The sequence below is a fragment of the Malaclemys terrapin genome, chromosome 6 (assembly GCF_027887155.1).
Source record: "Malaclemys terrapin pileata isolate rMalTer1 chromosome 6, rMalTer1.hap1, whole genome shotgun sequence".
NCBI lineage: Eukaryota > Metazoa > Chordata > Testudines > Emydidae > Malaclemys > Malaclemys terrapin.
In genome coordinates, this window is record NC_071510.1 from 113,629,551 (window position 1) to 113,651,967 (window position 22,417).

General features: G+C 42.7%; 1 protein-coding gene across 1 annotated transcript in view; it reads left to right on the plus strand.

Moving 5' to 3' along the window:
* Positions 1-21,193, plus strand: part of ATP8B1 (ATPase phospholipid transporting 8B1) — a 114,796-nt gene extending 93,603 nt beyond the window's left edge. Inside the window, exons 19-28 of the mRNA XM_054032693.1 lie at positions 929-1,040; positions 3,918-3,993; positions 5,866-5,998; positions 8,255-8,543; positions 8,860-9,083; positions 9,381-9,464; positions 10,933-11,178; positions 11,468-11,606; positions 13,163-13,293; positions 19,404-21,193. Of these exons, the coding sequence (XP_053888668.1) occupies positions 929-1,040; positions 3,918-3,993; positions 5,866-5,998; positions 8,255-8,543; positions 8,860-9,083; positions 9,381-9,464; positions 10,933-11,178; positions 11,468-11,606; positions 13,163-13,293; positions 19,404-19,631 (1,662 nt within the window). The 3' untranslated portion in view covers positions 19,632-21,193. The remainder of the gene's footprint in view (positions 1-928; positions 1,041-3,917; positions 3,994-5,865; positions 5,999-8,254; positions 8,544-8,859; positions 9,084-9,380; positions 9,465-10,932; positions 11,179-11,467; positions 11,607-13,162; positions 13,294-19,403) is intronic.
* The last annotated feature ends 1,224 nt before the right edge of the window (positions 21,194-22,417 follow it).

Sequence of the window (22,417 nt, forward strand, 5' to 3'; positions counted from 1 at the left end):
TATCAACCACCTGTTAATCACTCTTTATCTGCTACCTTTACCACCTTGTTAGTGGTATTGGATAGTGCAAGACTTCATGGTGTCACTGTCCCTCTTAAAAGCACTTCTGTTACATTAGGCTCTTGACATTCTCTCGGAGGGGGGGATAGCTCAGTGGTTTGAGCATTGGCCTGCTAAACTCAGGGTTGTGAGTTCAATCCTTGAGGGGGCCACTTAAGGATCTAGGGCAAAATCAGTACTTGGTCCTGCTAGTGAAGGCAGGGGGCTGGACTTGATGACCTTTCCATCCTAGGAGACAGGATATTTCCATTAATTTAATTTAATTTAATTTATTTATTTACTGTGTGAGTTCAGTAAAACATTATTTAAACACTGTGGGGAACATGTCGTTAAAACATAAAATTCAGTATCTGAAGTGGAGAATTTATTAGTCTGACGAAGTGGGCATTCACCCACGAAAGCTTATGCTCCAATACATCTGTTAGTCTTAAAGGTGCCACAGGACCCTCTGTTGCTTTTTACAGATCCAGACTAACACGGCTACCCCTCTGATACTATATAGTTGTAATTATTGTAAACAAATCCTATATGTAACTGGGAAGGAATACAATACACAGATGAAAATGTTTCCTGTGGTGTCCTACATAATAACAACTATCAGTCATCTAGTTCTGTAATGGTGGTGTTTATTATCGTCATAGTACCTAGGAGCCCTAGTCATGGATCAGGACCCCGTCGTGCTAGGTGCTGTACAAACAGACCACAAAAAGATGGTTCCTGCCCCAGTGAGCCTACAATCTAAGCATAAGACAAGAGACAACAGTATCTTCTTCCGTATCTAAATAGCTTCATTTTATACTACAAACTAACCCTGTTTTCTCTCTGGATTTTCGTCTTATTAAACGCTTGTGTTCCCAATAACTTCCAGCTCTTGGGTGCTACAGCTATTGAAGACAAACTACAGGATGGTGTTCCAGAAACAATTTCCAAACTTGCAAAGGCGGACATTAAAATCTGGGTGCTTACTGGTGACAAAAAAGGTATATTTACACTACTATAATAATAGCAGAAACATGAGATCTTATGGTTGGAAACTGAAGCTAGACAAATTCAGGCTAGAAATAAAACTCAAATTCTCAACTGGGTAACTAATCACTGGAACAACTTCCGTAGGGATATCATGGATTCTTTGTCACTTGAAGTCTTTAAATCAAGACTGGATATATTTCTAAAAGATGTGCAATATCTCAGATGGAAGTTCCGCTTAATGCTGAGTTTACTGAGATTGTATGGTCTGTGTTGTGCAGGAGGTCAGACTAGATGACCATCATGGCCTTAACCTATGAATTATTTTCAGAGAAAAATCTTTGCTATATTTCCAAATGAGAGACTAATGTATGACAATTGGTTGCCAACTAATTAACTTGTCCAATCACAAAGGTAACTGATTGGAAAATAATGTTGATGACAGACATGACTTTAACAGAAGAATGAGTTGCTATTTCCATTATTAACTCCTGTTTCTATGGTTATAAAACCTGGCTGTTTCATGCAAGTGAATTTTGTCTTTTAAATTGCTGGGACAAAAAGGAAACTTTCTTCTTAAAGATGGTTTTGCAAAAGAGAATAAACCTTTAAGTGACTTGCCCATTATCACACAGGAACTTGGTGGTAGAGGCAGGGATAGAATCCAATTCTCCAGGGTAATGTTCACCTGCCTTAACCATGAACCATCCTTACTCTTCCTGCAGTCTGTGCCTCATTTACTACACACCTTCCAACTTCTGCAAAAATGAAGCAGGGGTTCTTCAGATGAGTTTACTTAACTATATAACCATAACTCAACCCCAGAGCAAGTCCATCCTGTACAGAGGTTCTGTGAACACAATAGTATATGTGATCATGTAATGAGACTATCATAATGCATATGCACCAGGAGGCTAATACACAGGCATTTTCTAACTTCTGACTACTTCATTTTAAAAGTGGATGTTCGTAAGGGTTTTTTTGTGCATGTGTGCACATGTGTGTAATTTCCTAGGTTATTAAAAAGGCAAACAAAAAACCAAATTCCATAATGTAGTATCATATTGACACTCACAGGCGTCATCATTGAGGTTAGAACCAAGTTTACATCCATCACACAGCACAGTTATAGTGGAGTAAATGAGGATAATAGTAGGTTCTCCTTAAGCTTGGAAGGATCAGTTTTTTCTCAGGAAATATCAGTTGCACTATACAAACCAATGAAAAAATATTTCCATCGATGATCATTGAAATTTACAGATAAGCAAAGTAAGAAAAACACTTCTTGAGAACTTCTTAGAACGTGATTTAATATTGAAATTTAGACATATTGATGATGGCAGTTTGTGTTTTAATGGTTTTAAAACTAATTTAAAATGCTTAAAACCCATAATTTTGCACAACTGAAAAAATAAATAGATAAAAACAAAAAAAGCTTAAAAATAAAAATCAAGGTTATCCATTGGAATTTTTTTTTAATCAAATTCTGCCAAACCTAGTTATCCTGTTTGTGGACCAGCATTAGAGAGGAATGAGATGCAAGCTGCTGCCCCATCCCCTCTGACTTGTCTCTATCCTTTCTTTTCCCCCACTCCTGGCTCCTTGTGCCATTCCCATTCTCCTTGACATCCGTGTCTCTATTCCTTAGGTGCCTTGTGCCACTTTTCTTGCCTAGCCAGTCCCAGTCTCTGGACTCACTGTCAGAGTCCCAGTGTCTCCCCCTCCCCACAATCAGTCCCAGTCTCATCAGACTCCTTGTTCCAATCTATGCCTTTCCCTCCCCCAGTCCACCTTTTGTTCCCTCTGCATTCAACTCAGATTGCTTCCTACTCTATGGTGCCTTGGTGCCAGCAGGGGCACCACTGAGAGCACAGGAGACACAGGCTCCCTGCTCCCAGTCCTAGTGCATGACTCCACCCCAGCTCGGAGCAGCCACTGAAGCAGTAGTCACCAACCGGTCGATTGTGATTGACTGGTCGATCTTAGAGGATCTCCCAGTCAATCGCAATCTCTGGTGGTGCAGTGTGGCTGCCACTAAGGCAGGCTCCCTGCCTACCCTGGCCCCATGCCACTCCCGGAAGCAGCCAGTGCAGCCCCAGGGCTGGGGGGACAGGGGTCTCCCTCCACGTGCTGCTCTTGCCTGCAAGCACCTCCCCCCGCAGTTCCCATTGACTGGGAGAGCTGTGTGGGCAGTGCTTCCAGAGGGGCAGCGCGCGGAGCCACATGCCCCCCCCCCGCTGACAGCACCCCATACCCCCTCCTGCACCCCAAGCCCCATCCTGAGCCAGCACCCTGTACCCACTCCTGCACCCCAACACTCTGCCCCAGCCAGGAGCCCCCTCCTGCACCCAAACCTCCTCCCAGAGCCTGCACCCGGCACCCCCTCCTGCACCTCAACCCCCTGCCCCAGCTCAGCCCAGAGCCCCTTCCCACACTGTGAACCTCTCATCCCACAGCCCGTACCCCATCCCAAACCCCAAACTCCTACCCCAGCCCGGTGAAAGTGAGTGAGGGTGGGGGAGAGCAAGCGACAGAGCGCGGGGGATGGAGTGAGCAAGGCGGGGCTTTGTGGAAGGGTCAAGGCCTAAGGGTATGGGCGGGGTAGATTCTGGTTTGCCCTTAGATTCAAAAAGTGATCTTGGGCATAAAAAGGTTGGAGATCACTGCTCCCCAGAAGGTGACATTCCTCTTGCTGAGCTGCTAGGCTGGGAACTGCCAATGGGAGCTGCGGGGGTGGTGCTTGCATGTGCAGGGGCTGCCTGAGCTACCCCTGAGCCAGGCGCACTGGCCGCTGCAGAAGTCACAGAAAGTCACGGATGACGTCTGTGACAAACTCGCAGCCTTAATAATGATTCATTAAAGAATCTTAGTAACGTGTGACTTTGTTACAGAAACTGCTGAAAACATTGGATTTTCTTGTGAACTTTTAACAGATGAAACTACAATCTGCTATGGAGAGGATATCAGGCAAGTTACAAGCATACACAATTCTTTGTGTAGGAGTTTAAAATCTCAAATTTCAAAATTATTCAAAGTAACCACACTGTTCCTGTGGCTTGCTTTCTTTATCTGGCTATCTCCTTTGATTCCTCCTATATGGTGTTTACAATGCTTTAACAGTGTAACTGAAACGCAGGCTGTGGCTACTCTACGAGCTGGAGGTGTGATTCCCCTGCTCACGTATGCATAATTGTGCTATCGAGCCAGTGTGAGTGCAAATAACAGTATAGCCATGGTAGAGGGGGTAGAGGCAGTGGAGGCACAGCTGAGCCATGCAGAATACATACCCTATCAAGCTAGCGCAAGTATGTGTACATCAGCAAGGGGAATCACACCCCTATTTTGTAGCACAGATGTAGCCACAGTAGTGGCCAATATTCAGTTATGCTGTGGTTTGTGGATTTTATTTATTTATTTATACTATTTTGCATAGTCGTTTACCAAGGCAACCTACTCATTGTTAGGGCCCTACCAATTTAGTGGCCATGAAAAATGTGTCACGGACCATGAAATCTGGTCTTTAGGGTGGTTTTATCCTATACTATACAGATTTCACTAGGGAGACCAGTGTTTCTCAAACTGGGGATCCTGACCCAAAAGAGGGTTGTGGGGGAGGTCATAAGGTTATTTTAGGGGGGGGGGGTCACAGTATTGCCACCCTTACCTCTGGGCTGCCTTCAGAGCTGGGCAGCCAGAGGGCAGCGGTTGTTGGCCAGGCGCCCAGCTCTGAAGGCAGCACCCGCGAGCAGCAGTGCAGAAGTAAGGGTGACAATATCATACCATGTCATCGTTACTTCTGCATTGCCGCTGCCTTCAGAGCTGGGCTCCTAGCCACCAGCTGCTGCTCTCTAGCCGCCCAGCTCTGAAGGCAGTGCTGCCTCCAGCAGCAGCGCAGAAGTAAGGGTAGCAGTATCACAACCCCCCTACAATAACCTTGTGACCCCCGCCCTCCCCCACAACTCCATTTTGGGTCAGGACCCCTACAATTACAACACCGTGAAATTTCAGATTTAAATGGCTGAAATCATGACCGTGAAATTGACCAAAATGGACTGTGAATTAGGTAAGGCCCTACTCATTGTGGATCAGGCAGAAACATGTCTTTTAAAAACAGTGGAGGTAATAAGCCAACCATTGTTGACTTGATGCTACCACAATAACTAAATAACTCAGTTCAGCACCTTGTATAAGTACTTCACTAAGTTAGGAAAACAGATGCTTAGGTAGCACCTTTCACCCAGAAAGATCCTTGAAGCTCTCGATAGTTAAGACATACAATATCAACTTTGTCCACCACTGTAATACAGTAACCCCTAGGATGAAAATATAGCAGCTGTTTCAGAGACATAGCAATACAACACAACATTTTACAGTAGAAATTGAAGATTTTTTTTCCCCTAAACAAATTTACAAGAATGGGGAAACTTAAGATATCAAGTTATAATCACCTAGCTGGAATACTGCAACTAATGCTCTTGCTTTTATAAAAAGTACCCTGCAATTTTTAATAACCATAAGAGGCCAGGATTTTCCCTTTTCATTTAATTTGAAAGACATTATCAGTATCAGGGGAATGCAATTTACCCTTTGTTTAGGGCTTTGGAGCAATACTGACTCAGAACGCTACCCACAGAGTTGTTAACCACTTCTTACATCATATGCTGTATGCCTTTCTTGCAGATCTCCCATCCAAGTACTGAGCAGTTCACACTTAGCTTGGTTTGAAGTCTACCTTTAGATTTCCCATAGAAAGGGCCCACTACAATAGTAACTATAAAAATAAGTCAGTATTTGTAGTTTTTAGATGACCTACATTAAAACTCTTCATTCATTTTCCAGTGCTCTTCTTCAAACAAGGTTGGAAAACCAGAATAACAAAGCTGAATCGAATATAAACTCCTCTCAAAGAAAGAATGAGCCATTCTTTCAATCTGGTAGAAATCGTGCTTTAATAATCACTGGTTCCTGGCTGGTATGTATAAAGCAGACTCTTCCATTACTTCAATTTGGGGAGTTTTCTGGGATACATAATAGGTCAAAGGCTAATAGTGCTGTAAATTGGAATCCTATGTTTCTTATCGTTAACTACTCCTTCATTCACTTGATTGCTGTCCTGAGGCACCCAATGAAAGATATTTAACCTCTCTGCCTCAGTTTCCTCCATCTATAAAATGCCAAACTATAAAACTAGTCTTTGAAAATATCATAGATAAAGCAATAAAATCTCTCTCATTTATCTACGTTTACCATCAAAGCAAAAAAGAATTTCCTGTAAAAAGAACAATCTAATGTTAGAATTATTCGTAATCAGAATAATTACTCTGAAAGTCAAGTGCTAAAGAACCAGAAAGATGCAAAATTAGATCTTTCAAGCCCCAACATGCTCTGAACAGACAGCAGTCATTACTTCATGGTTGAAATACAGGAGGTCCCCAGTATACATCTCCCCCTTATCTGTTGTTTCGCATATCTGTCGCTCGTCAATAGGGGAACATGTTCCAATTCACATCGGGCCCGATCTGCATATCCGTCATTTGCAATACTTTACTGTAAGTTGCAAATGAGGGATATGCGGACCGACATGAATCGGAACACGTTCCCCTATTGATGAGCAACAGATATGCGTAGCCACAGGTGGGCTGTGGCCCACCCACTTAACATCCAGGCCCACCCCTGCAATACCGGCTCTGCTCCCGCCCCAATGCTTGCTTCACACCACCCATCCGGTGCTTCAGCTGGGGAGTGGGGTCGGGGTGCAGGCCTTGCCCTGCTCCGCTTGCCTGGAACTCCAGCCATGGAGCAGCATTGGGGGCTTGCCCCACTCCGCTCGCCCAGCCCTCCTGCCAGGAAGTGGGGTTGGGGAGTGGGGGCTTCCAAGCCCCCGACCCCTGCTCCCTGGCTGGAGCGCCGGAGCAGGGCAAGCCCCTGTGTCCCAACACAGCTCCCCAGCTGGAACTTTGGAGTGGGGCAAGCCCCTGCACCCCAACCCCGCTTCCTGGCAGGAGCACCGGGTGGAGCAGGACAAGCCCCTGACACCGATCCCTGGCAGGAGCGCCAGGCTCCCCTGCCAGGTGGAGCAGGACAAGTCCCCGTTCCTGCTCCCCTGCCAGACATAGCAGGATAAGCCCTCGTGCCCCGATCCCACTCCCCAACAGGAGCCTGGGGGGCGGCAGGGCGGACCATGTGGGAGTGCAGGGGGCACACATTTTTCTGGGAGCCCCTGGTCAGCGCATTTATCATTTGTGTTCTTCCCCCCGCCCCAAAGGCTGGCTGGAGGGGGAGAGAGGCCGCCAGATCACTCCTACCCCTCTGCCCCCCCATCATTACCCGCCCACCCTGCCGCCCACCCAAGTGTCCCCCTCCTGTCTACGCCACTGCTGTACCAGCAGGTCCCTGGTATATGTCGTTTTGGTATTCGTGGCCCTTTTCAAGAACACAACCCCAACGTATACCGGGGACTCCCTGTAAGAGGGTATGCCTGAGAGCAAAAGTGTGAACAAAATGTCAGAAATAAAAGGAAGCAGGCTCATATGGTACCTTGTACTGTGGTCTGATGTTTTAAGAGTTCAGAAAACACTGAAGGACTTTCAGTAAAGAAGTGACCTGGTTGGCAATCCAAGTATTGGTGAGAATCCTATTGGCAGAATTCTATACAAACCAGAGTGGGAGGAGATAGATCAGCAAATAACAAATTTAAAACTATTCAGCTTAGACGTGACCATTAATCCATGTATAAGTCTGTGCCTCAACTGGATAATCCATAAATCAAAACCCAAAGATCATACCTGAAATGATGAGCTTCACTGTCTTGCTAATATTAGGCTTCAGAGGGAGCTCACACCAGTACAAATCACGGCATTTGACAATGACAGCTTGGTGTTCCAGGTGATCACACTTTCCATTTTTTTTTTTTTTTTCAAAAAAACCTTAATATCACAGAAACTAATGTTATTCTTTAAAATGAATTAGCTGAAGATAGAAAAAGGATTTTTTCCATTAATTTCTGCAAGAAGTATTACAATAGAATAAGTTGCACAAAAACCTACCACATTCACTGTCCCCTTTTCTTCAGGGAAGTTTCACTGGGATGGTATTACAGAAGTGCACATAATGTAGATGAGAGTCAAGGTATTTCAGACTTCAAAAATGTTATAAGAGCAGCCCTTAGAACACTCTATCTTTAAATAGCGAAGAAGGGACAATAATTACTTTCTCTTTGGTTATCCAGAATGAAATCCTTTTAGAGAAGAAAAAGAAGAAGAAGAAACTTCTAAAACTGAAATTTCCCAGAACAGCAGAAGAGAAAGAAAAGCAAATTCAGAGTAAAAGGAGAGCTGATGCTAACAAAGAACAGCAACAAAGAAACTTTGTAGACTTAGCATGCGAGTGCAGTGCAGTGATCTGCTGCCGCGTAACTCCCAAGCAGAAGGCCATGGTGGTGGAGCTGGTGAAGAAATATAAAAAAGCTATAACTTTGGCTATAGGGGATGGTGCCAACGATGTAAACATGATCAAAAGTAAGTTATCTATAAAATTTCACTGGCTATTTAGTGAACTGGTTTTGATTTTGAAGGTCTTACATCACTTTATTAGAAAGTGCTATTTTCCCTGAGTTCAGACAATCTTTTTTAACAATTGAAGTAGCTGTTTAGATACATAAAGAATAATTTGGGTCTGGAGAAATTTACAGTAGGGAATGGGAATTGTTAAATGACTGTATAAGCTGGAGTGTTATTGTGCATCTTCATTTGTTGAATAATATATCTTGTTTTAATAAAACTTGCTTATTCTATTCTATTTTATTTATTTGTTTATTTGTTTTATTTAATGTAGCTGCTCATATTGGTGTTGGAATTAGTGGACAAGAAGGCATGCAAGCAGTCATGTCAAGTGACTATTCTTTTGGACAATTCAGATACCTGCAAAGATTACTATTAGTTCATGGCCGATGGTCCTATATAAGGATGTGCAAGTTCTTACGATATTTCTTCTACAAAAACTTTGCATTTACGCTAGTACACTTCTGGTACTCATTCTTTAATGGCTATTCTGCCCAGGTAAGAGAAGTGCTTTTCTAATATGAACTAGAAAAACTTATTTTTTGCCAAAACAAAATAATGGAGACCAACTTATTAAGTGATGATGTAATTTGAGCGAACAGCATGAAAGGAAGCAGCCTTTGCAGGTTCGTGTTAGAGCCTTTCATATCATTGTGGTGGAATTCATACTTATTCTATTACTCATGCCTTGGAAAGACTTTAATCTCCAGCTATAGTGCTATTGGTATCTTAATCTTCGCTAATTTAACTGTTTTCTGATCTAATTAATAAATTGATATTTATTTTCTATTGCAGACCGCTTATGAAGATTGGTTTATCACGCTTTACAACGTGTTATATTCCAGTCTTCCAGTTCTTCTGGTTGGCTTGCTTGACCAGGTATACTACTATGCTATTAAGAAAAAAAATTCCAAATGAATTTTAGAAGCAATTGTTAAAGAAAAAGATCAGAGTAAACATAATTGAAGTAACTTTTACTTCTAATCTGTGACATTTTTAGGTTGCTAGATATCCTATTATTAGAGGACAATAAGGCGTGACCTGCTAGACTAGACAAAGCTAACCAACTTCAAATACGTTTAATGTTGAATTGATCTGCTCAAATGTTTGTAGGTCTTAGCAGACCGCTTTTCTCCATGAAGCTAATAGAAAATGTTGTAGGCTTCTTTTCATTAATAACTAGAAATACCTGACATAACAATTGCTGTGACTTTCTGTTCAGTCACTTGCTAGAGGGCAGGTCCCATTAATTCCATTGGTAGGATTAACGCATCCTACATTTCCATAAGTGTAGATTAGAATTGGATGGTGATAGCTTTCTTCGCAATGGCCTGATTCAGCAAAACAGTTCAGCACATAATTCCAACTGACTTCAACAGAACTGAAGTACATGGTTAAAGTTAGCCATATATTTAAGTGCTTTGCTGAATCAGGGCCAATATGTATGTACAGTACTGTAGAATGACATTAATGGGGTTGATTATGAAGTATACTTGCATTATTTATCTTCGATTATAGCGTCAGAAGGTATTTCTATTTTTAAAACCATTTTCAATGGGAATAAATTTGGCAAAAAAAAATTATGCTGAAAACTGCAATATTTTATTTTTAATCTGAATGGGTCTTAGATTTTATTTTAGATTTGCTTGATTTTTTCCAAATTTGGCTTGTCTATAGATTTTGCATGCATAGAAATGCTGTGCATTTTTGTGGTGGGGGGGGGAGGTGTAGAAGAAAAGAAATTTCAATAAATTCATGCAGTATGTATGCGTTAGAGATTTAAAAAAGAAAAAGGCAAGGAAATTGAGTTGCATTTCCCACAAAAATGCTAGCACTACCTTTTGGCATTTATATATTATAATAGACTCTTTCCATTATGCTGGGCATTTTTGCACACTATTATGGAAATATTTACACATAGGTGTGAATGGAAGATATAGAAATGGTAAATCATTTGAGTGATGGAAGGAAAAATGTACCATATTCTTAGATCTTCATATTCAATATTCATATTGCATAAATATAAAGTCTAGGTTTTGGTGGCATTTCTTCCTTTCATTTCTATACCAACACACTGCTATTCTAGAGTCTCTGTCCATTTTCTAACTATTTAAAAATATAGCTTGCATTCATATATGCATATATGAATTCAAGTTCTGTATTTTTTTTAAGCTTCAGATTTTTATCACTTTTGGGATTAATACGGAGGTAATCTGTTGGCTTGTCTTGCTTAACTCCCCTATCCTCCCACCCTAAAGCTAAATGTTGATGGGGGAAGAGTTATACAGTGCTTCAGGCTCTATGGCACAGATTTATTTCTAACTGCTGTAACTTTTCTTTTATTAAGGATGTGAGTGACAAACTTAGTCTTCGGTTCCCTGGTTTGTATATATCTGGACAGCAAGACTTGCTTTTTAACTACAAGAAATTCTTTGTAAGCTTAATACATGGAATTATAACATCACTGATTATTTTCTTCATACCGTACGGAGCTTATCTTCAAACCGTGGGGCAAGATGGAGAGGCACCTTCAGACTACCAATCATTTGCTGTCACTGCAGCCTCTTCTCTCATAGTTGCAGTCAATTTTCAGGCAAGTACATTTATCTTCATGATCTCCCCTGCTGCTCTGAAAGCGCATCTTTGTGAGAATAAACGCTTAATTATCATTCAGTTTAAATCTTTTTGCATATTGATATACTTTTGCCTGGTTACTATCTTCCTCTCTGGTATATTCACAGAATATTCTATATTGTATTAAAACTATATAATAAATAGTGTGACCCAAGTATCTGGATAACAGATAGTTTGCAGAATATTCAATTACATGCTTCTGACTTCTACATCATAAATTCATTGTGAGTTATCTGATTTACTTTCAGATGGGTTTGGATACCTCTTACTGGACTTTCGTTAATGCTTTCTCAATATTTGGGAGTATTGCACTTTACTTTGGTATCATGTTTGACCTTCACAGTGCTGGAATACATGTTCTCTTCCCATCTAGCTTTCAGTTTACAGGTCAGTGTTTTGTTTTGATTTGTATTTGTGCATTCTACTTCAAATGGTTATGAAACTAGAGTAAACACAGTATCAAAATATCAGCTTATCAGATGTGATTTGATGCCCAGTAGTAGAGGTGAATGTTAACTCACTTTAGAAAAACATTGCCTAGTTTATACGGGGTCAACATGTGTGTCTTAATCAAAATGGTTTTGTTGAAGTAGCTACCTGTGTTGTGCAGTGTAAGGTGTTGCGTACAAAGAAGCAAAGTAAAAAGTGATCTGCAGCACAGAGTAAAGGGAAACCTGTGATCCTACATTGAAGGCTGCTCTGTGGCTGCCAAGTTACTCCTGCACATCAGTGGGAGTAAGGTTCAAAGGCGAATCTAAGTTGCCTACTCATGCAATTGTATCACATCTCATGACATTTGATGTTTCCTATAACTTTAGCTATAATTTAAAAAAGAACATATGATTCTCAAGCAAATTTTTCTAGGCTTCTTTGCTGTGAAAAGGCTTGAAAATGTAACCCAACTGCACCCTAAAGGATCAAAAACTAGAAGGCAAATAAAAAGAATTCCAAACTTTTTATTTCTAAAAAGGTCTCAAGATTTTGGGGGGCGTGACTCCAAATTTGTAACTGGTTTGGGTTGGTAATACTTTAAGTGCCTTATGTGCTTACTGAACATGCTTGAGATTACCTTTTTTTGCCCATTGTCCTTCACCCTTCCTGCCTTTTTAATTTGTGACCTGGGTAAGTGAGTGGATGTGCAATGGGCTTTAGACTTATCTTCCCAAAGACTGTCAGGTGCCGAAACTTACTTGAAATATGATATGGTTTCAAGTATCAGAGGGGTAGCTGTGTTAGTCTGGATCTGTAAAAAGCAACAGAGAGTCCTGTGGCTCCTTATCCAATACATCTGTTAGTCTATAAGGTGCCACAGGACTCTTTGTTGCTTTTTACATATCCTATTTGTGCATAACAAATTTCCTGCTGCATACTGGTTTCAGTTGTGACTACATCCCTGTGCAAATTACTTTCAGTTCAATATCAAAATCAATCTGAGAAAAATCCTGTGTTGCTTCCTGTACAACATAGTCATGATCTTCATCCTCTGCTTTTTAAAAGTGCTTCAGATTTTAGAATTTGTTCTGTCTGGTTGCTTAAATTAAACATTAAGATTGAACTGCACTACGCTGTATGTATATTACAATGATCCTAGGGGTTTCTCTTAATCACAGTTTTTGCCCATTAAAAGTAATAAAAAAACCACATGTGCCAGCCACATACTTGTTCTCACCCTAACTTACCCCTTGAAGAGTTTTATAAGTTAATACATTGAAAAGGAAATACAAATGTTGTTATAAATTTGTAGCACATTTGCTGGCTCTCTCCTTACCTCAAACTTTTTCTTGGTAGTGGCTTATTTTAGATTTTGATACGGTTATATTCAAACACATTTGGAATACTTCAATTATACATTTCAGGGCAGGAAACATGAATTTAATTTGTTGTGCTTGTATAAATTTAATTGAAAACAGATACAGACTAACTTTCACTCTTACTTTTCCCAGGGACTGCTCCAAATGCTCTAAGACAGCCATATCTCTGGTTGACAATACTTTTGTCAGTTGCAATTTGTTTGCTTCCTGTTGTTGCACTAAGATTTTTGTCAATGACAATTTGGCCTTCAGAAAGTGATAAAGTAAGTAGAAAAATTTGGTTATTTGAACTGTATTTAGTTATATAAGTCAATAATATTCTTAATGTTCAGAAAATAAGTTTTTGCCAAAAGCTGTGAATGGGCGACAGGGGATGGATCACTTGATGATTACCTGTTCTGTTCATTCCCTCTGGGGCACCTGGCATTGACCACTGTCGGAAGACAGGATACTGGGCTTGATGGACCTTTGATCGACCCAGTATGGCTGTTCTTATGTTCTATAAGGATAATTTAATTAGGATTGTGCATCTGACTTCCTCATGAGCCTGAATACACCCTAAAATGGCAACTTAGGGGTTCTCTTTTAAATCCTAACCAAACTGGCAGTTTGGGAACCTTGCTAGAGATTGGTGCTCTGTTGCTTTGCCACTGCAATGGAGCAAGGAGTGTCAGTGCCTTGAGATGGTCTTCTCAATACTCTCCCACTAAGTCTGCTTCTGCCTCTGTCTGATCTGCTGTCTTCCTCAGTAAGTGCTGGCCCACATGTATTTCCTTCTGCCACCTCTACCTCACCTGCTGACATTTCTCTCTTTTCCTTTCTTTAACTTCTTATTCTCTCCTTCCTCTTCTCTTTGTTCTGTAGGGTAGAAGAGTGAAGATCTTCCCTCCCAAACAGTATGCCCCTTTTCTCCATATCTCTCAATGGTGGGGAGTGACTGAAAGAAAAGACACACACACACACACACACACACACACACACACACACAGACTGACAGTGTGGTGAGTCAGTAGGGAAAGTGGAAGATCAGACAACAGACCTGCGCCAAGAAAGCTGCATCAAGAAGGAGATAAAGCCCTATCACAGCAATGGAGTCCATAGTGCAAATGGCTCTGTTTGAGGGGCTTGATTTTTGGTATCTCAGCTGGCTCTCTCAAGCCAGAGAGTTGAGCAATTCCAGAGTGCTTCAGGTTTAACAGATAAAGCACAAAAATACCTGGTACCATTTGCGGTGGGTGATGCTGCTGAAGACATCCATGTACCTCACCCCCTCACTGATGAGGAAAAGAGAGAGTACACAAAAGTGAAAGAGGCTTTTGTCGGCCATTTTGTAGACAGACAGACTATTACATATGAAAGGGCCAAATTTAATAGGAGGTTCCAGGAACAAAGAGAAACAACTGTGATTTTCATTACTGTATTTCGTAGGCATGCTGAACATTGCAAATACAAAGCATTAAAAGAATAACAAATAGGAGACAGGATAGTTGTTGGCATAAAATAATTCAGTTTATGAGCACAGCTTCAGTAGATCCAAATGTCACACTAGCAAAAGTGAGAATGCAAGAAACCATAAAGAAACAGCAATATAATTTATGTGCTAGCAGCATATGGGAGACTGCATCAGACAATATTGATATAGTAAAGAGGAAAGACATAAATTAGAAAATAAGAACAGGGCACAACTAGAGAGTAAGAGACCAAAGAACCTTAATAGGAGGGAAACTTGGAAAAGCTGTGGAAGATGCAGCAAGACACATGCCACAGCCGTCAACAATGTCCAGCCAAAGAGACAATGTAGGAGATGCCAGAAAATGGGACTTCCTGCAATAGCATGCAGGTCACCGGGAGTCGCGGACACAATCTAACAGGGAGTGTTATCAGACAAGCCAGTACTTTTAGAGGCTATATTCTCAATAGAATAGAGAACACCTTGGTACACAAGCATGCATCAAAATAGATTAAACCTTTAATTTAAAACTGATACTGGGGCAGCAATCACTGAAATTCAATACATAAATAAAAATCATAAGCAATCCCGGAACAGAGATCCGCAAAGATCAAATAAGATTCTACATGGAGCTAGGAACAATACATTGGATATTTGTGGCCAGTTCCTTGGAAACCTGGAGAAAGGACAGAAAAGTCTTCCACAAATAATATATGTAATACAAAGACGGACAGCTCCCTCAACTGGGTTGCCAGCAATACAAGGACTACACCTAATAGAGAAACTGGAATGCACCAATGGCAAAAAGCAAGTGCAGGGGATGAGCACAACAATCCATATGGTGGCCCAGTCTGAGTAGGCAAATTCAGACCTCAGCAGAGGGTTGCAAGGTATGTAACAAGGAAGAACAATCACTAGAACCATTACTGTCTACAAAGTTACCGAACAGACCTTTGCAGCGGGTAGCAGCAGATTTTTTTTTTTTTCTGGAAAGGTCATACGTACATTATTGTAGTGTATTACTTCTCCAGATATATTGACTTGATTATACTTACACAAACTTCCTCAGCACAGGTCATAAAGAAACTGAAGTCAATATTTACAAGACAACATTCTGAAACATGGGGTTACCATCCGTCCGTATTTCCTCGGACATGTCCGGCTTTTGCGTCTCTAAATAGCCGTCCGGGAGGAATTGGTAACAAGGTTAAAATGTCCGGGGGGTTTTCCTCCCTAGCCTCCCTCCCTCATTTCCATGCAGAGTGCGGCTGCTGATTGGGCAGCTGGGCCGATTGAGCCGCTCCCATTGGCCTCCAGCAGCCAGAGCCCTCCCCTGCTCCCCCCTCCCTCTGTCTGCAGCCCTGTGTAACACACAAACCGACCCACTGGGCAGCGTGTTTTGCCTGCACGTGGAGCCAGAATGGCAAGGGGAGTCCGGGGAGGGGGGCACTCAGGGAGCGGGGGAGTGTTGGATGGGTTCCCGGCCTCCACCTGCCACCCCCCCCGCGCGTCCGTCCCTCCATGAACCCTCCCTCCCTGCCTGCCTCTCCCTTGCCTGCTTGTACTGCCAGAGCCAGCAGCAACTGCTCTCTGCTGCCCCTGGGTCCTAGCGTCCCCCATCCACTAATGGCAAGGCAGGCTGCCCTTTACCCTGCCCTTCCACCCTAGCCCTGAGCCTCTCCAATGCCCCAAACCCCTCAACCCCAGCCCTCATCCCCCCCGCACCCTAATCCTCTGTCCCAGCCCTGAGCCTCCTCCTGCATCATGAACCCCTCATCCCCAGCCCCAGCCAGAGCCCTCATCCCCCCACACCCTAATCCTCTGCTCCATCCCTGAGCCCCTTCCTGCATCATGAACCCCTCATCCTCAGACCCACAGCCCTCACCCCTGCATCCCCTCCTATCCCCAAACTCCCTCCCAAACCCCCTTCCTCCTTCCCACACATCCCCTCCTGCCCTCAAACTCCCTCCCAAAGCCTGCACCCCCTCCCTTTACACCGCCTCCCACCCCCAAACTCCATCCCAGAGCCTACACCCCTCACCTCCTCCTGCACACCCACCCCCTGCCCCAGCCCGGAGCCTGCACCCAGCACCCAAACTCTATCCCAGAGCCTGCACCCCTCCTGCACCCTAATCCCCAGCCCAGGACCTGCACCCCAGACCTCCACCCCTCACCCAACCCCCCTCCCAGAGCCTTAGGCAGGTGGTGGTGGGCGGGTTCTGTGCACCACCATTTCTACAACCCTGCCACCCATGCGAGTGGATAAGGGTCGGGGCAGCCAGGGGACAGGTAGGGCCCTAGGGGGGCAGTTAGGGTGGGGGGTTCTCAGCAGGGGGCAGTTAGGGGACAAGAAGCAGGGGGGGTTGGGGTTCTGAGGGGGCAGTCAGGGGGTGGGAAGTGGGAGGGAGTGGATGGGGGTGGGGCAGGGGCGGGGCTAGGGCAGGGCTTTCTCTTCCCCCCCCCCCCAACTGTCCTCTCTTTTGATTGTGGAAATATGGTAACCCTATGAAACATTCCTAGCCTTTGCATAGGATTTGGATTTTGCACATTGTAATAGTAGTCCACACTATACCCTGAGCAGCGGGGAGGTGGAGAGAGCATTTCAGATTTAAAAAGACTTCTGCAAAAATCAGTGGACCCATATAAAGCACCACAGGCATATCGGTCAGCACTGCTTGTGTCTGGACTATTTCCAGTAGAACTTCTAATGGGACGATATCTACCTGTGGCTCCGATACAGCTTAAACTGAAGTGGGCATACCTGAAGGAATTTAGAAAATGGGATGCTGAAATAAAAATTTGGCAGCAACAATACTTCAATGTTCAGCACAAAACAAAAGCACTCTCTGAACTGAGACCAGGGAACACAGTGTGGCCCAAAAGTTGCCAGAGTTTCAGAATTACTCTGAACTTGGCAGAAACTCCCAAGTGTTACCTAATGGCAACTCCAAAAGGACTTCTCCAGGGGTCTCTGGTTCATTTTCAGTATTTCCCAACACAACACCGAGGGGATCTGGGACCTGTCAGGAACTGAGCCCCCTCCACAGGGAAACTCAACAGAAATGAGGACACTGTCTGAAGACTGGTCAGACCCCCTCAAAGACTTGATCTTTAAAATACTGCTCAGGACTATGTAAATGCAATTCATAAGGGGACATACTAGTGTAAATAGTTTTAAGGAATTTGAAGTTTATTTTTAGTGTGTGTGTGTGTGTGTGTGTGTGTGTGTGTGTGTGTATATATATATATACACACACACACACACACACACACACACACACACACACACACACACCAGAGGTGGCCAAACCATGGCTTACAAGCAGCATGCAGCTCTTTTACAATTAAAGTGCGGCCCACGGAGTGCCCCCTACAGCCTCTCCTCCATTCTCCATCTACCAGACTTGGGGGGAGCTCGGGGCTTCTGCCCTGCAGCTGTGTGGTGGGGCTTTGGGCTTCTGCCCGGCGGAGATGGGGGGTCTTGGGGCTTCAGTCTTGTGGGGTGCAACTGCCAGAGATCATAGCTTCAGCAGGAGAGGGGCTGAATCCCCAGCAGGCACACCCCATGGGGCTGAAGTCCTCAGACCCCCTCCCCACAGGGCAGAAGCTCCTAGTCCCACCACCCTGCTTCAAAGCAGAAGCCCCACTCTGACTGGCACGCCATGACTCTCGGACTTCTGAAGATTGTCGTAAGTGGCTCAGAGGGTCAGTAAGTTTGGCCACCCCTGGTATACACGGTTGATAATTTAAGTTTTAATCTTTTATTAGAAAGAAAATAGGATGTGAAGTAGCCAGAGAGTTCCTGGTCATCAACAGTTACGAGAGAGGATGTGTTGCAGTGGGGAGCTTAATAAATGTGGGAACTTCTTGGTCAGGGAGTTTTCTAGTTGTTGCTTAAAGCATGACTTTGTGTCTGTCCTCACACTAAAGTGATGATACCCATATCTGATCTAAGGAAGCCTATTCTAGCATCCCCATCACATCCACAGCCAGCAGAATGAGGTGCAGGCAGTTTCCAGGCAAACTAAATACTTTCTGGTAATTGGGCTGGTTGGGAGTGATGGGGTGTGTGTGTGTGTGTGTGAGAGAGAGAGAGAGAGGGCTGAGGGAATGGGGTTTGAGAATCTTCATTGTTAACATTGGATCGTCTGCAGAATTTTATATATACTTTTATTTAATCATGATCTTAAGTATTTTAGTGCTGAGCCCATCTATAGGTCTGAAACTTTCTAAATAATCCTTATCTGAATACCAGTGCCCTGACATTCTGCTATGGCCAGACACATGTCTGGCCACAACTATTAAAACAGGCTTTCAAATATTTGTCTTCCCTATACTTAGCCATTGCTGTGTGTCCAGATTGCAAACCGAATACAAAAACCTGCCCAGGCTCACTTTGGATAAAAAAACTGCCATTTTTGGCTTCAGACTATATTATAGTTTTGTTTGTATTTACCACTTTAAGTTTATGGCAAGAGGCAGCAGTGGTTTCTTTTTGGGTTTGTGTGTGTGTGTTTGTTTTTACCTAGAACTGGCAAGAGAGCCCCAAGTGGAATAACGATTGTGATTATTAAAATCCTATTGTCTTTTAGATTTTATTTTTAAAGCTATTGCCATCTGTAAACAAGAAAATAAGCTTAGATACAAATATCAAATTTTTCATTTTGTTTACTACACAACATGCCCACTCTAGCTTGGAATGCCTTAAGAAGTTAATAAAAATGCAAAATAAAATAATTTAAAAACACTTTTTTTAACATATGCTTCTGGTTTTAATTCAGGTAAATTTTAACAAGAAAATAACTCTTTTATAAAACTTGTAACACTTTAAAGTTACCATCACGTTGTTCCCAAGATGTTAAGTACAAATGAGCACCTATTTTCCCTCTAAATTAACCTGTTACAAATTTTCCTTTCATAAAGATTCAGAAGAACCGTAAGAAATACAAGGCTGAAGAACAGTGGAAGCGAAGGCAGAGCACTTTTCGTCGAGGGATATCAAGCCGTCGTTCTGCTTATGCTTTCTCACATCAACGGGGATATGCTGATCTTATTGCTTCTGGACGTAACATACGTAAAAAACGAGCACCTTTAGATGCTGTGCTACGCCACAAGGTGGCTGAAGGTAGACAAGTTGGTGAAACCAGCTGATAATTGTCTAGGATTTAAGTTCTAGAAGACAGGCTTTTTAGCAGAATGATTGCACAAAGAATGTTTATTTTTTATGGAAGACTCAGGATTTTTTTAAAAACCAGATGACATGAGGCTATGAAGATTTCACAATTTTCTTACAAAACTGCTTGGTTTGGGACTATTGAAAAATAAAAAAAACAAGAGGTGTTTTTTTGTTTTGTTTTTTAAATAAATCCTAATCCTTGTGCAAATGTAATGTGAAACTGAAGGATATATAAAATTCTAGGGTCTAAAAACCTAGAGTTTTAATTTTTTAAATGATGCTTGGAACTGCTAAATTTTATCCCTTTTTTAAAAAAATTAGAATCATGAAATAAAATTGCAGCACACATTTCATACCTTACTTTAAAGATGAACAGCTGAGAAGCAATCAAACTGTATGTGCCACTTTGTTAAACAATTTTATTTATACAATGGTAAAGGTGAATTAGATTAATATTTTTTTTCTTTGGGGGAGCCATGCCATCTGACCTTTTATACAATTAAATTAGGCTCCATGATGGTATGTTGTAGTCACTCACATACTTGGAACAGATGAACACATTTTAGTGAAAATACGATCTCAGTTATAGGTGTGGTTACAGTCCATTCCTGTTTACAAAATGGTTGTCTATTGCACTTTTTTCACTTTTACGGTTCCATCACTGGCTTGGTTTATTCTTTAAATAACTTCTCTGTGTCTCAGGAGGAGAGTGATGTGGAGTTTTTGAAACACTTTCCCTGAAATATTTGTGTGTCTATCTTCTTGTACAGTATTTTATGAAGTTATTTGGTTATTGGAAAACTGCCTTTTGAATTGACAGATGTGATTGTTCATTTCAGTTGAGTTTCATAATGCAATACACATTGTAAGACTAGATAAGGAAGAATAGTCCACTTTTAAGTTGAACATACTTCATTTGGTAATTGTTCTACAGTGTCCTTTTTTTGTACATATTACACACACACTCTCTCTCACTCACTCGCTCACCTAGTTTCTTTAACTTTAGGATGTATAAATGTTTCACCTTTTTTTAATATAATACTGACTTACACCGGCATTAATAACTGTTCCAATGTTTTTTAATAGGGCATAAACCCAATGTGTACAGTTAATCTTTTAGATATAAGCAAAGAAGTGTACATTTCATAATTTTAATGGAGCAAATGCAAGAAAGTTTACAGTTTTTTCTTTTAATAAGTAAATGGATGGGAGCAGTATAGTTAATTTTAAAGAAAAGGAAGTGTATAATTTCAATTTCTCTCATTGAGAGATGTGGGAATGGTCGACAATACAAATGTCAGTCTTCTAAATTGGGTGCAATATTAATTTTAATATGCAAATTGATATGGATATATTCCATTTACATGTAAGTGAGGCTTAATATGTAACATATTTTGTTTATAGATAATAAATACTTTCATAAAATGTCTTACATTTTTAATCTTTTGACCAATGTGGAAAACAAAGTGGTTTTTACCATTTTTATGTTTTATTTGAATGATTATTAAACAATTCTGCGTAAATGAGGTTGATGCTACTTGATGCTTGTAAATCAGTCTGAATTATTGGATTGAGGAGTTGCCTGTGTAATAAAATACAAACAAAATATTTATTAACTGTTGGGAGAAAACATCTGAGATATTTCTTGGCCTATCAAAGGTTGAAAGTCAAACAGTTAGCCACCTAGAAGTTCAAAATGCCTCTTAAGAAAAGATAGCACTGATCAAAAGAGAGGAAATATGTTATGTTTTGGGCTTGGCAATTGGTAGTACAGAATTGAAGGGGAGAACATTTTAAAAAGATTGTATTTATTTCAGAGTGCAGTTTACACTTACTTATGTATCTCTGTTACATTTCAGTCTTCATCTGAATTCTTTAAGCCAGCGGTTCTCAAGTGGGGGTCCGCAGGGCCCCGCCGCTGAAACCCGGTGCCCTGAGCCCCGGCAGCACCGTCTCTCCCCCCCGCCCTCCCATGGGGCTGAAGTGGGCAGCAGTGCAGGGCTTCAGCCTGACACCCCATCCCACCTCTGCGGGGCTGAAGCTGGTAGCAGCGCAGGGCTGAAACCCTGAACTCCCCCGCCCCTGAAGCCGGGGCTGAAACCCCGACGTGGGCAGAAACCTTGAGCCCATGGGCAGAGTTGAGGGGGCACAAGGTTGTTGCCCCCCCCTCAAACTGCAGTGCCAGAGTGGGGCAGTCCTCCACCCCACTGCCGCCTCCTCTCCTGCAGCGCCCGCCCTCTAGCCAGGTTCTAGGTGGGAAGCCAGAGCCAGGCAGTGTGGGGCAGCTGCTCCTCTGGCAGGTGGTGCCGCCATAGAGCAGGCAGCCATGGCATTCCCTCAACCGCCTGCTAGTGCCCAGTGTTGTGGCTGCTTCTCAGCTTCCAGTCCCCTTTGTCTGCTCACGCAGCTGGTCAGAGCTGGGCCCAGCAGAGCCCTCAGGGAGCAGCCACCGGCACACCGCTCCGGACAGGTAGGTGGCCTGCTGAGGTGGACCCCGCTGTTCATAGCTGAATACAGCCCTGCTGGCCCTTGCTTCTCCCTCCCCGCCCCCCCAAATAGAAGTCAAACTACACCTATGCCCCAGGGTTCCCATCCCTGGCCTGGAGCCCTGAGTCCTGTCCCCGCCCCGCTGGGCTCTGGCCTGGAGTTGTTCTAGCATGTTGAGGTGGGGCTCAGAAAGAAAAGGGTTTAGAACCCCTGCTTTAAACCATACTGGCTTGGTCTGTGATTTTGTCTGATCTCACACACTTGGCAGTGTCAG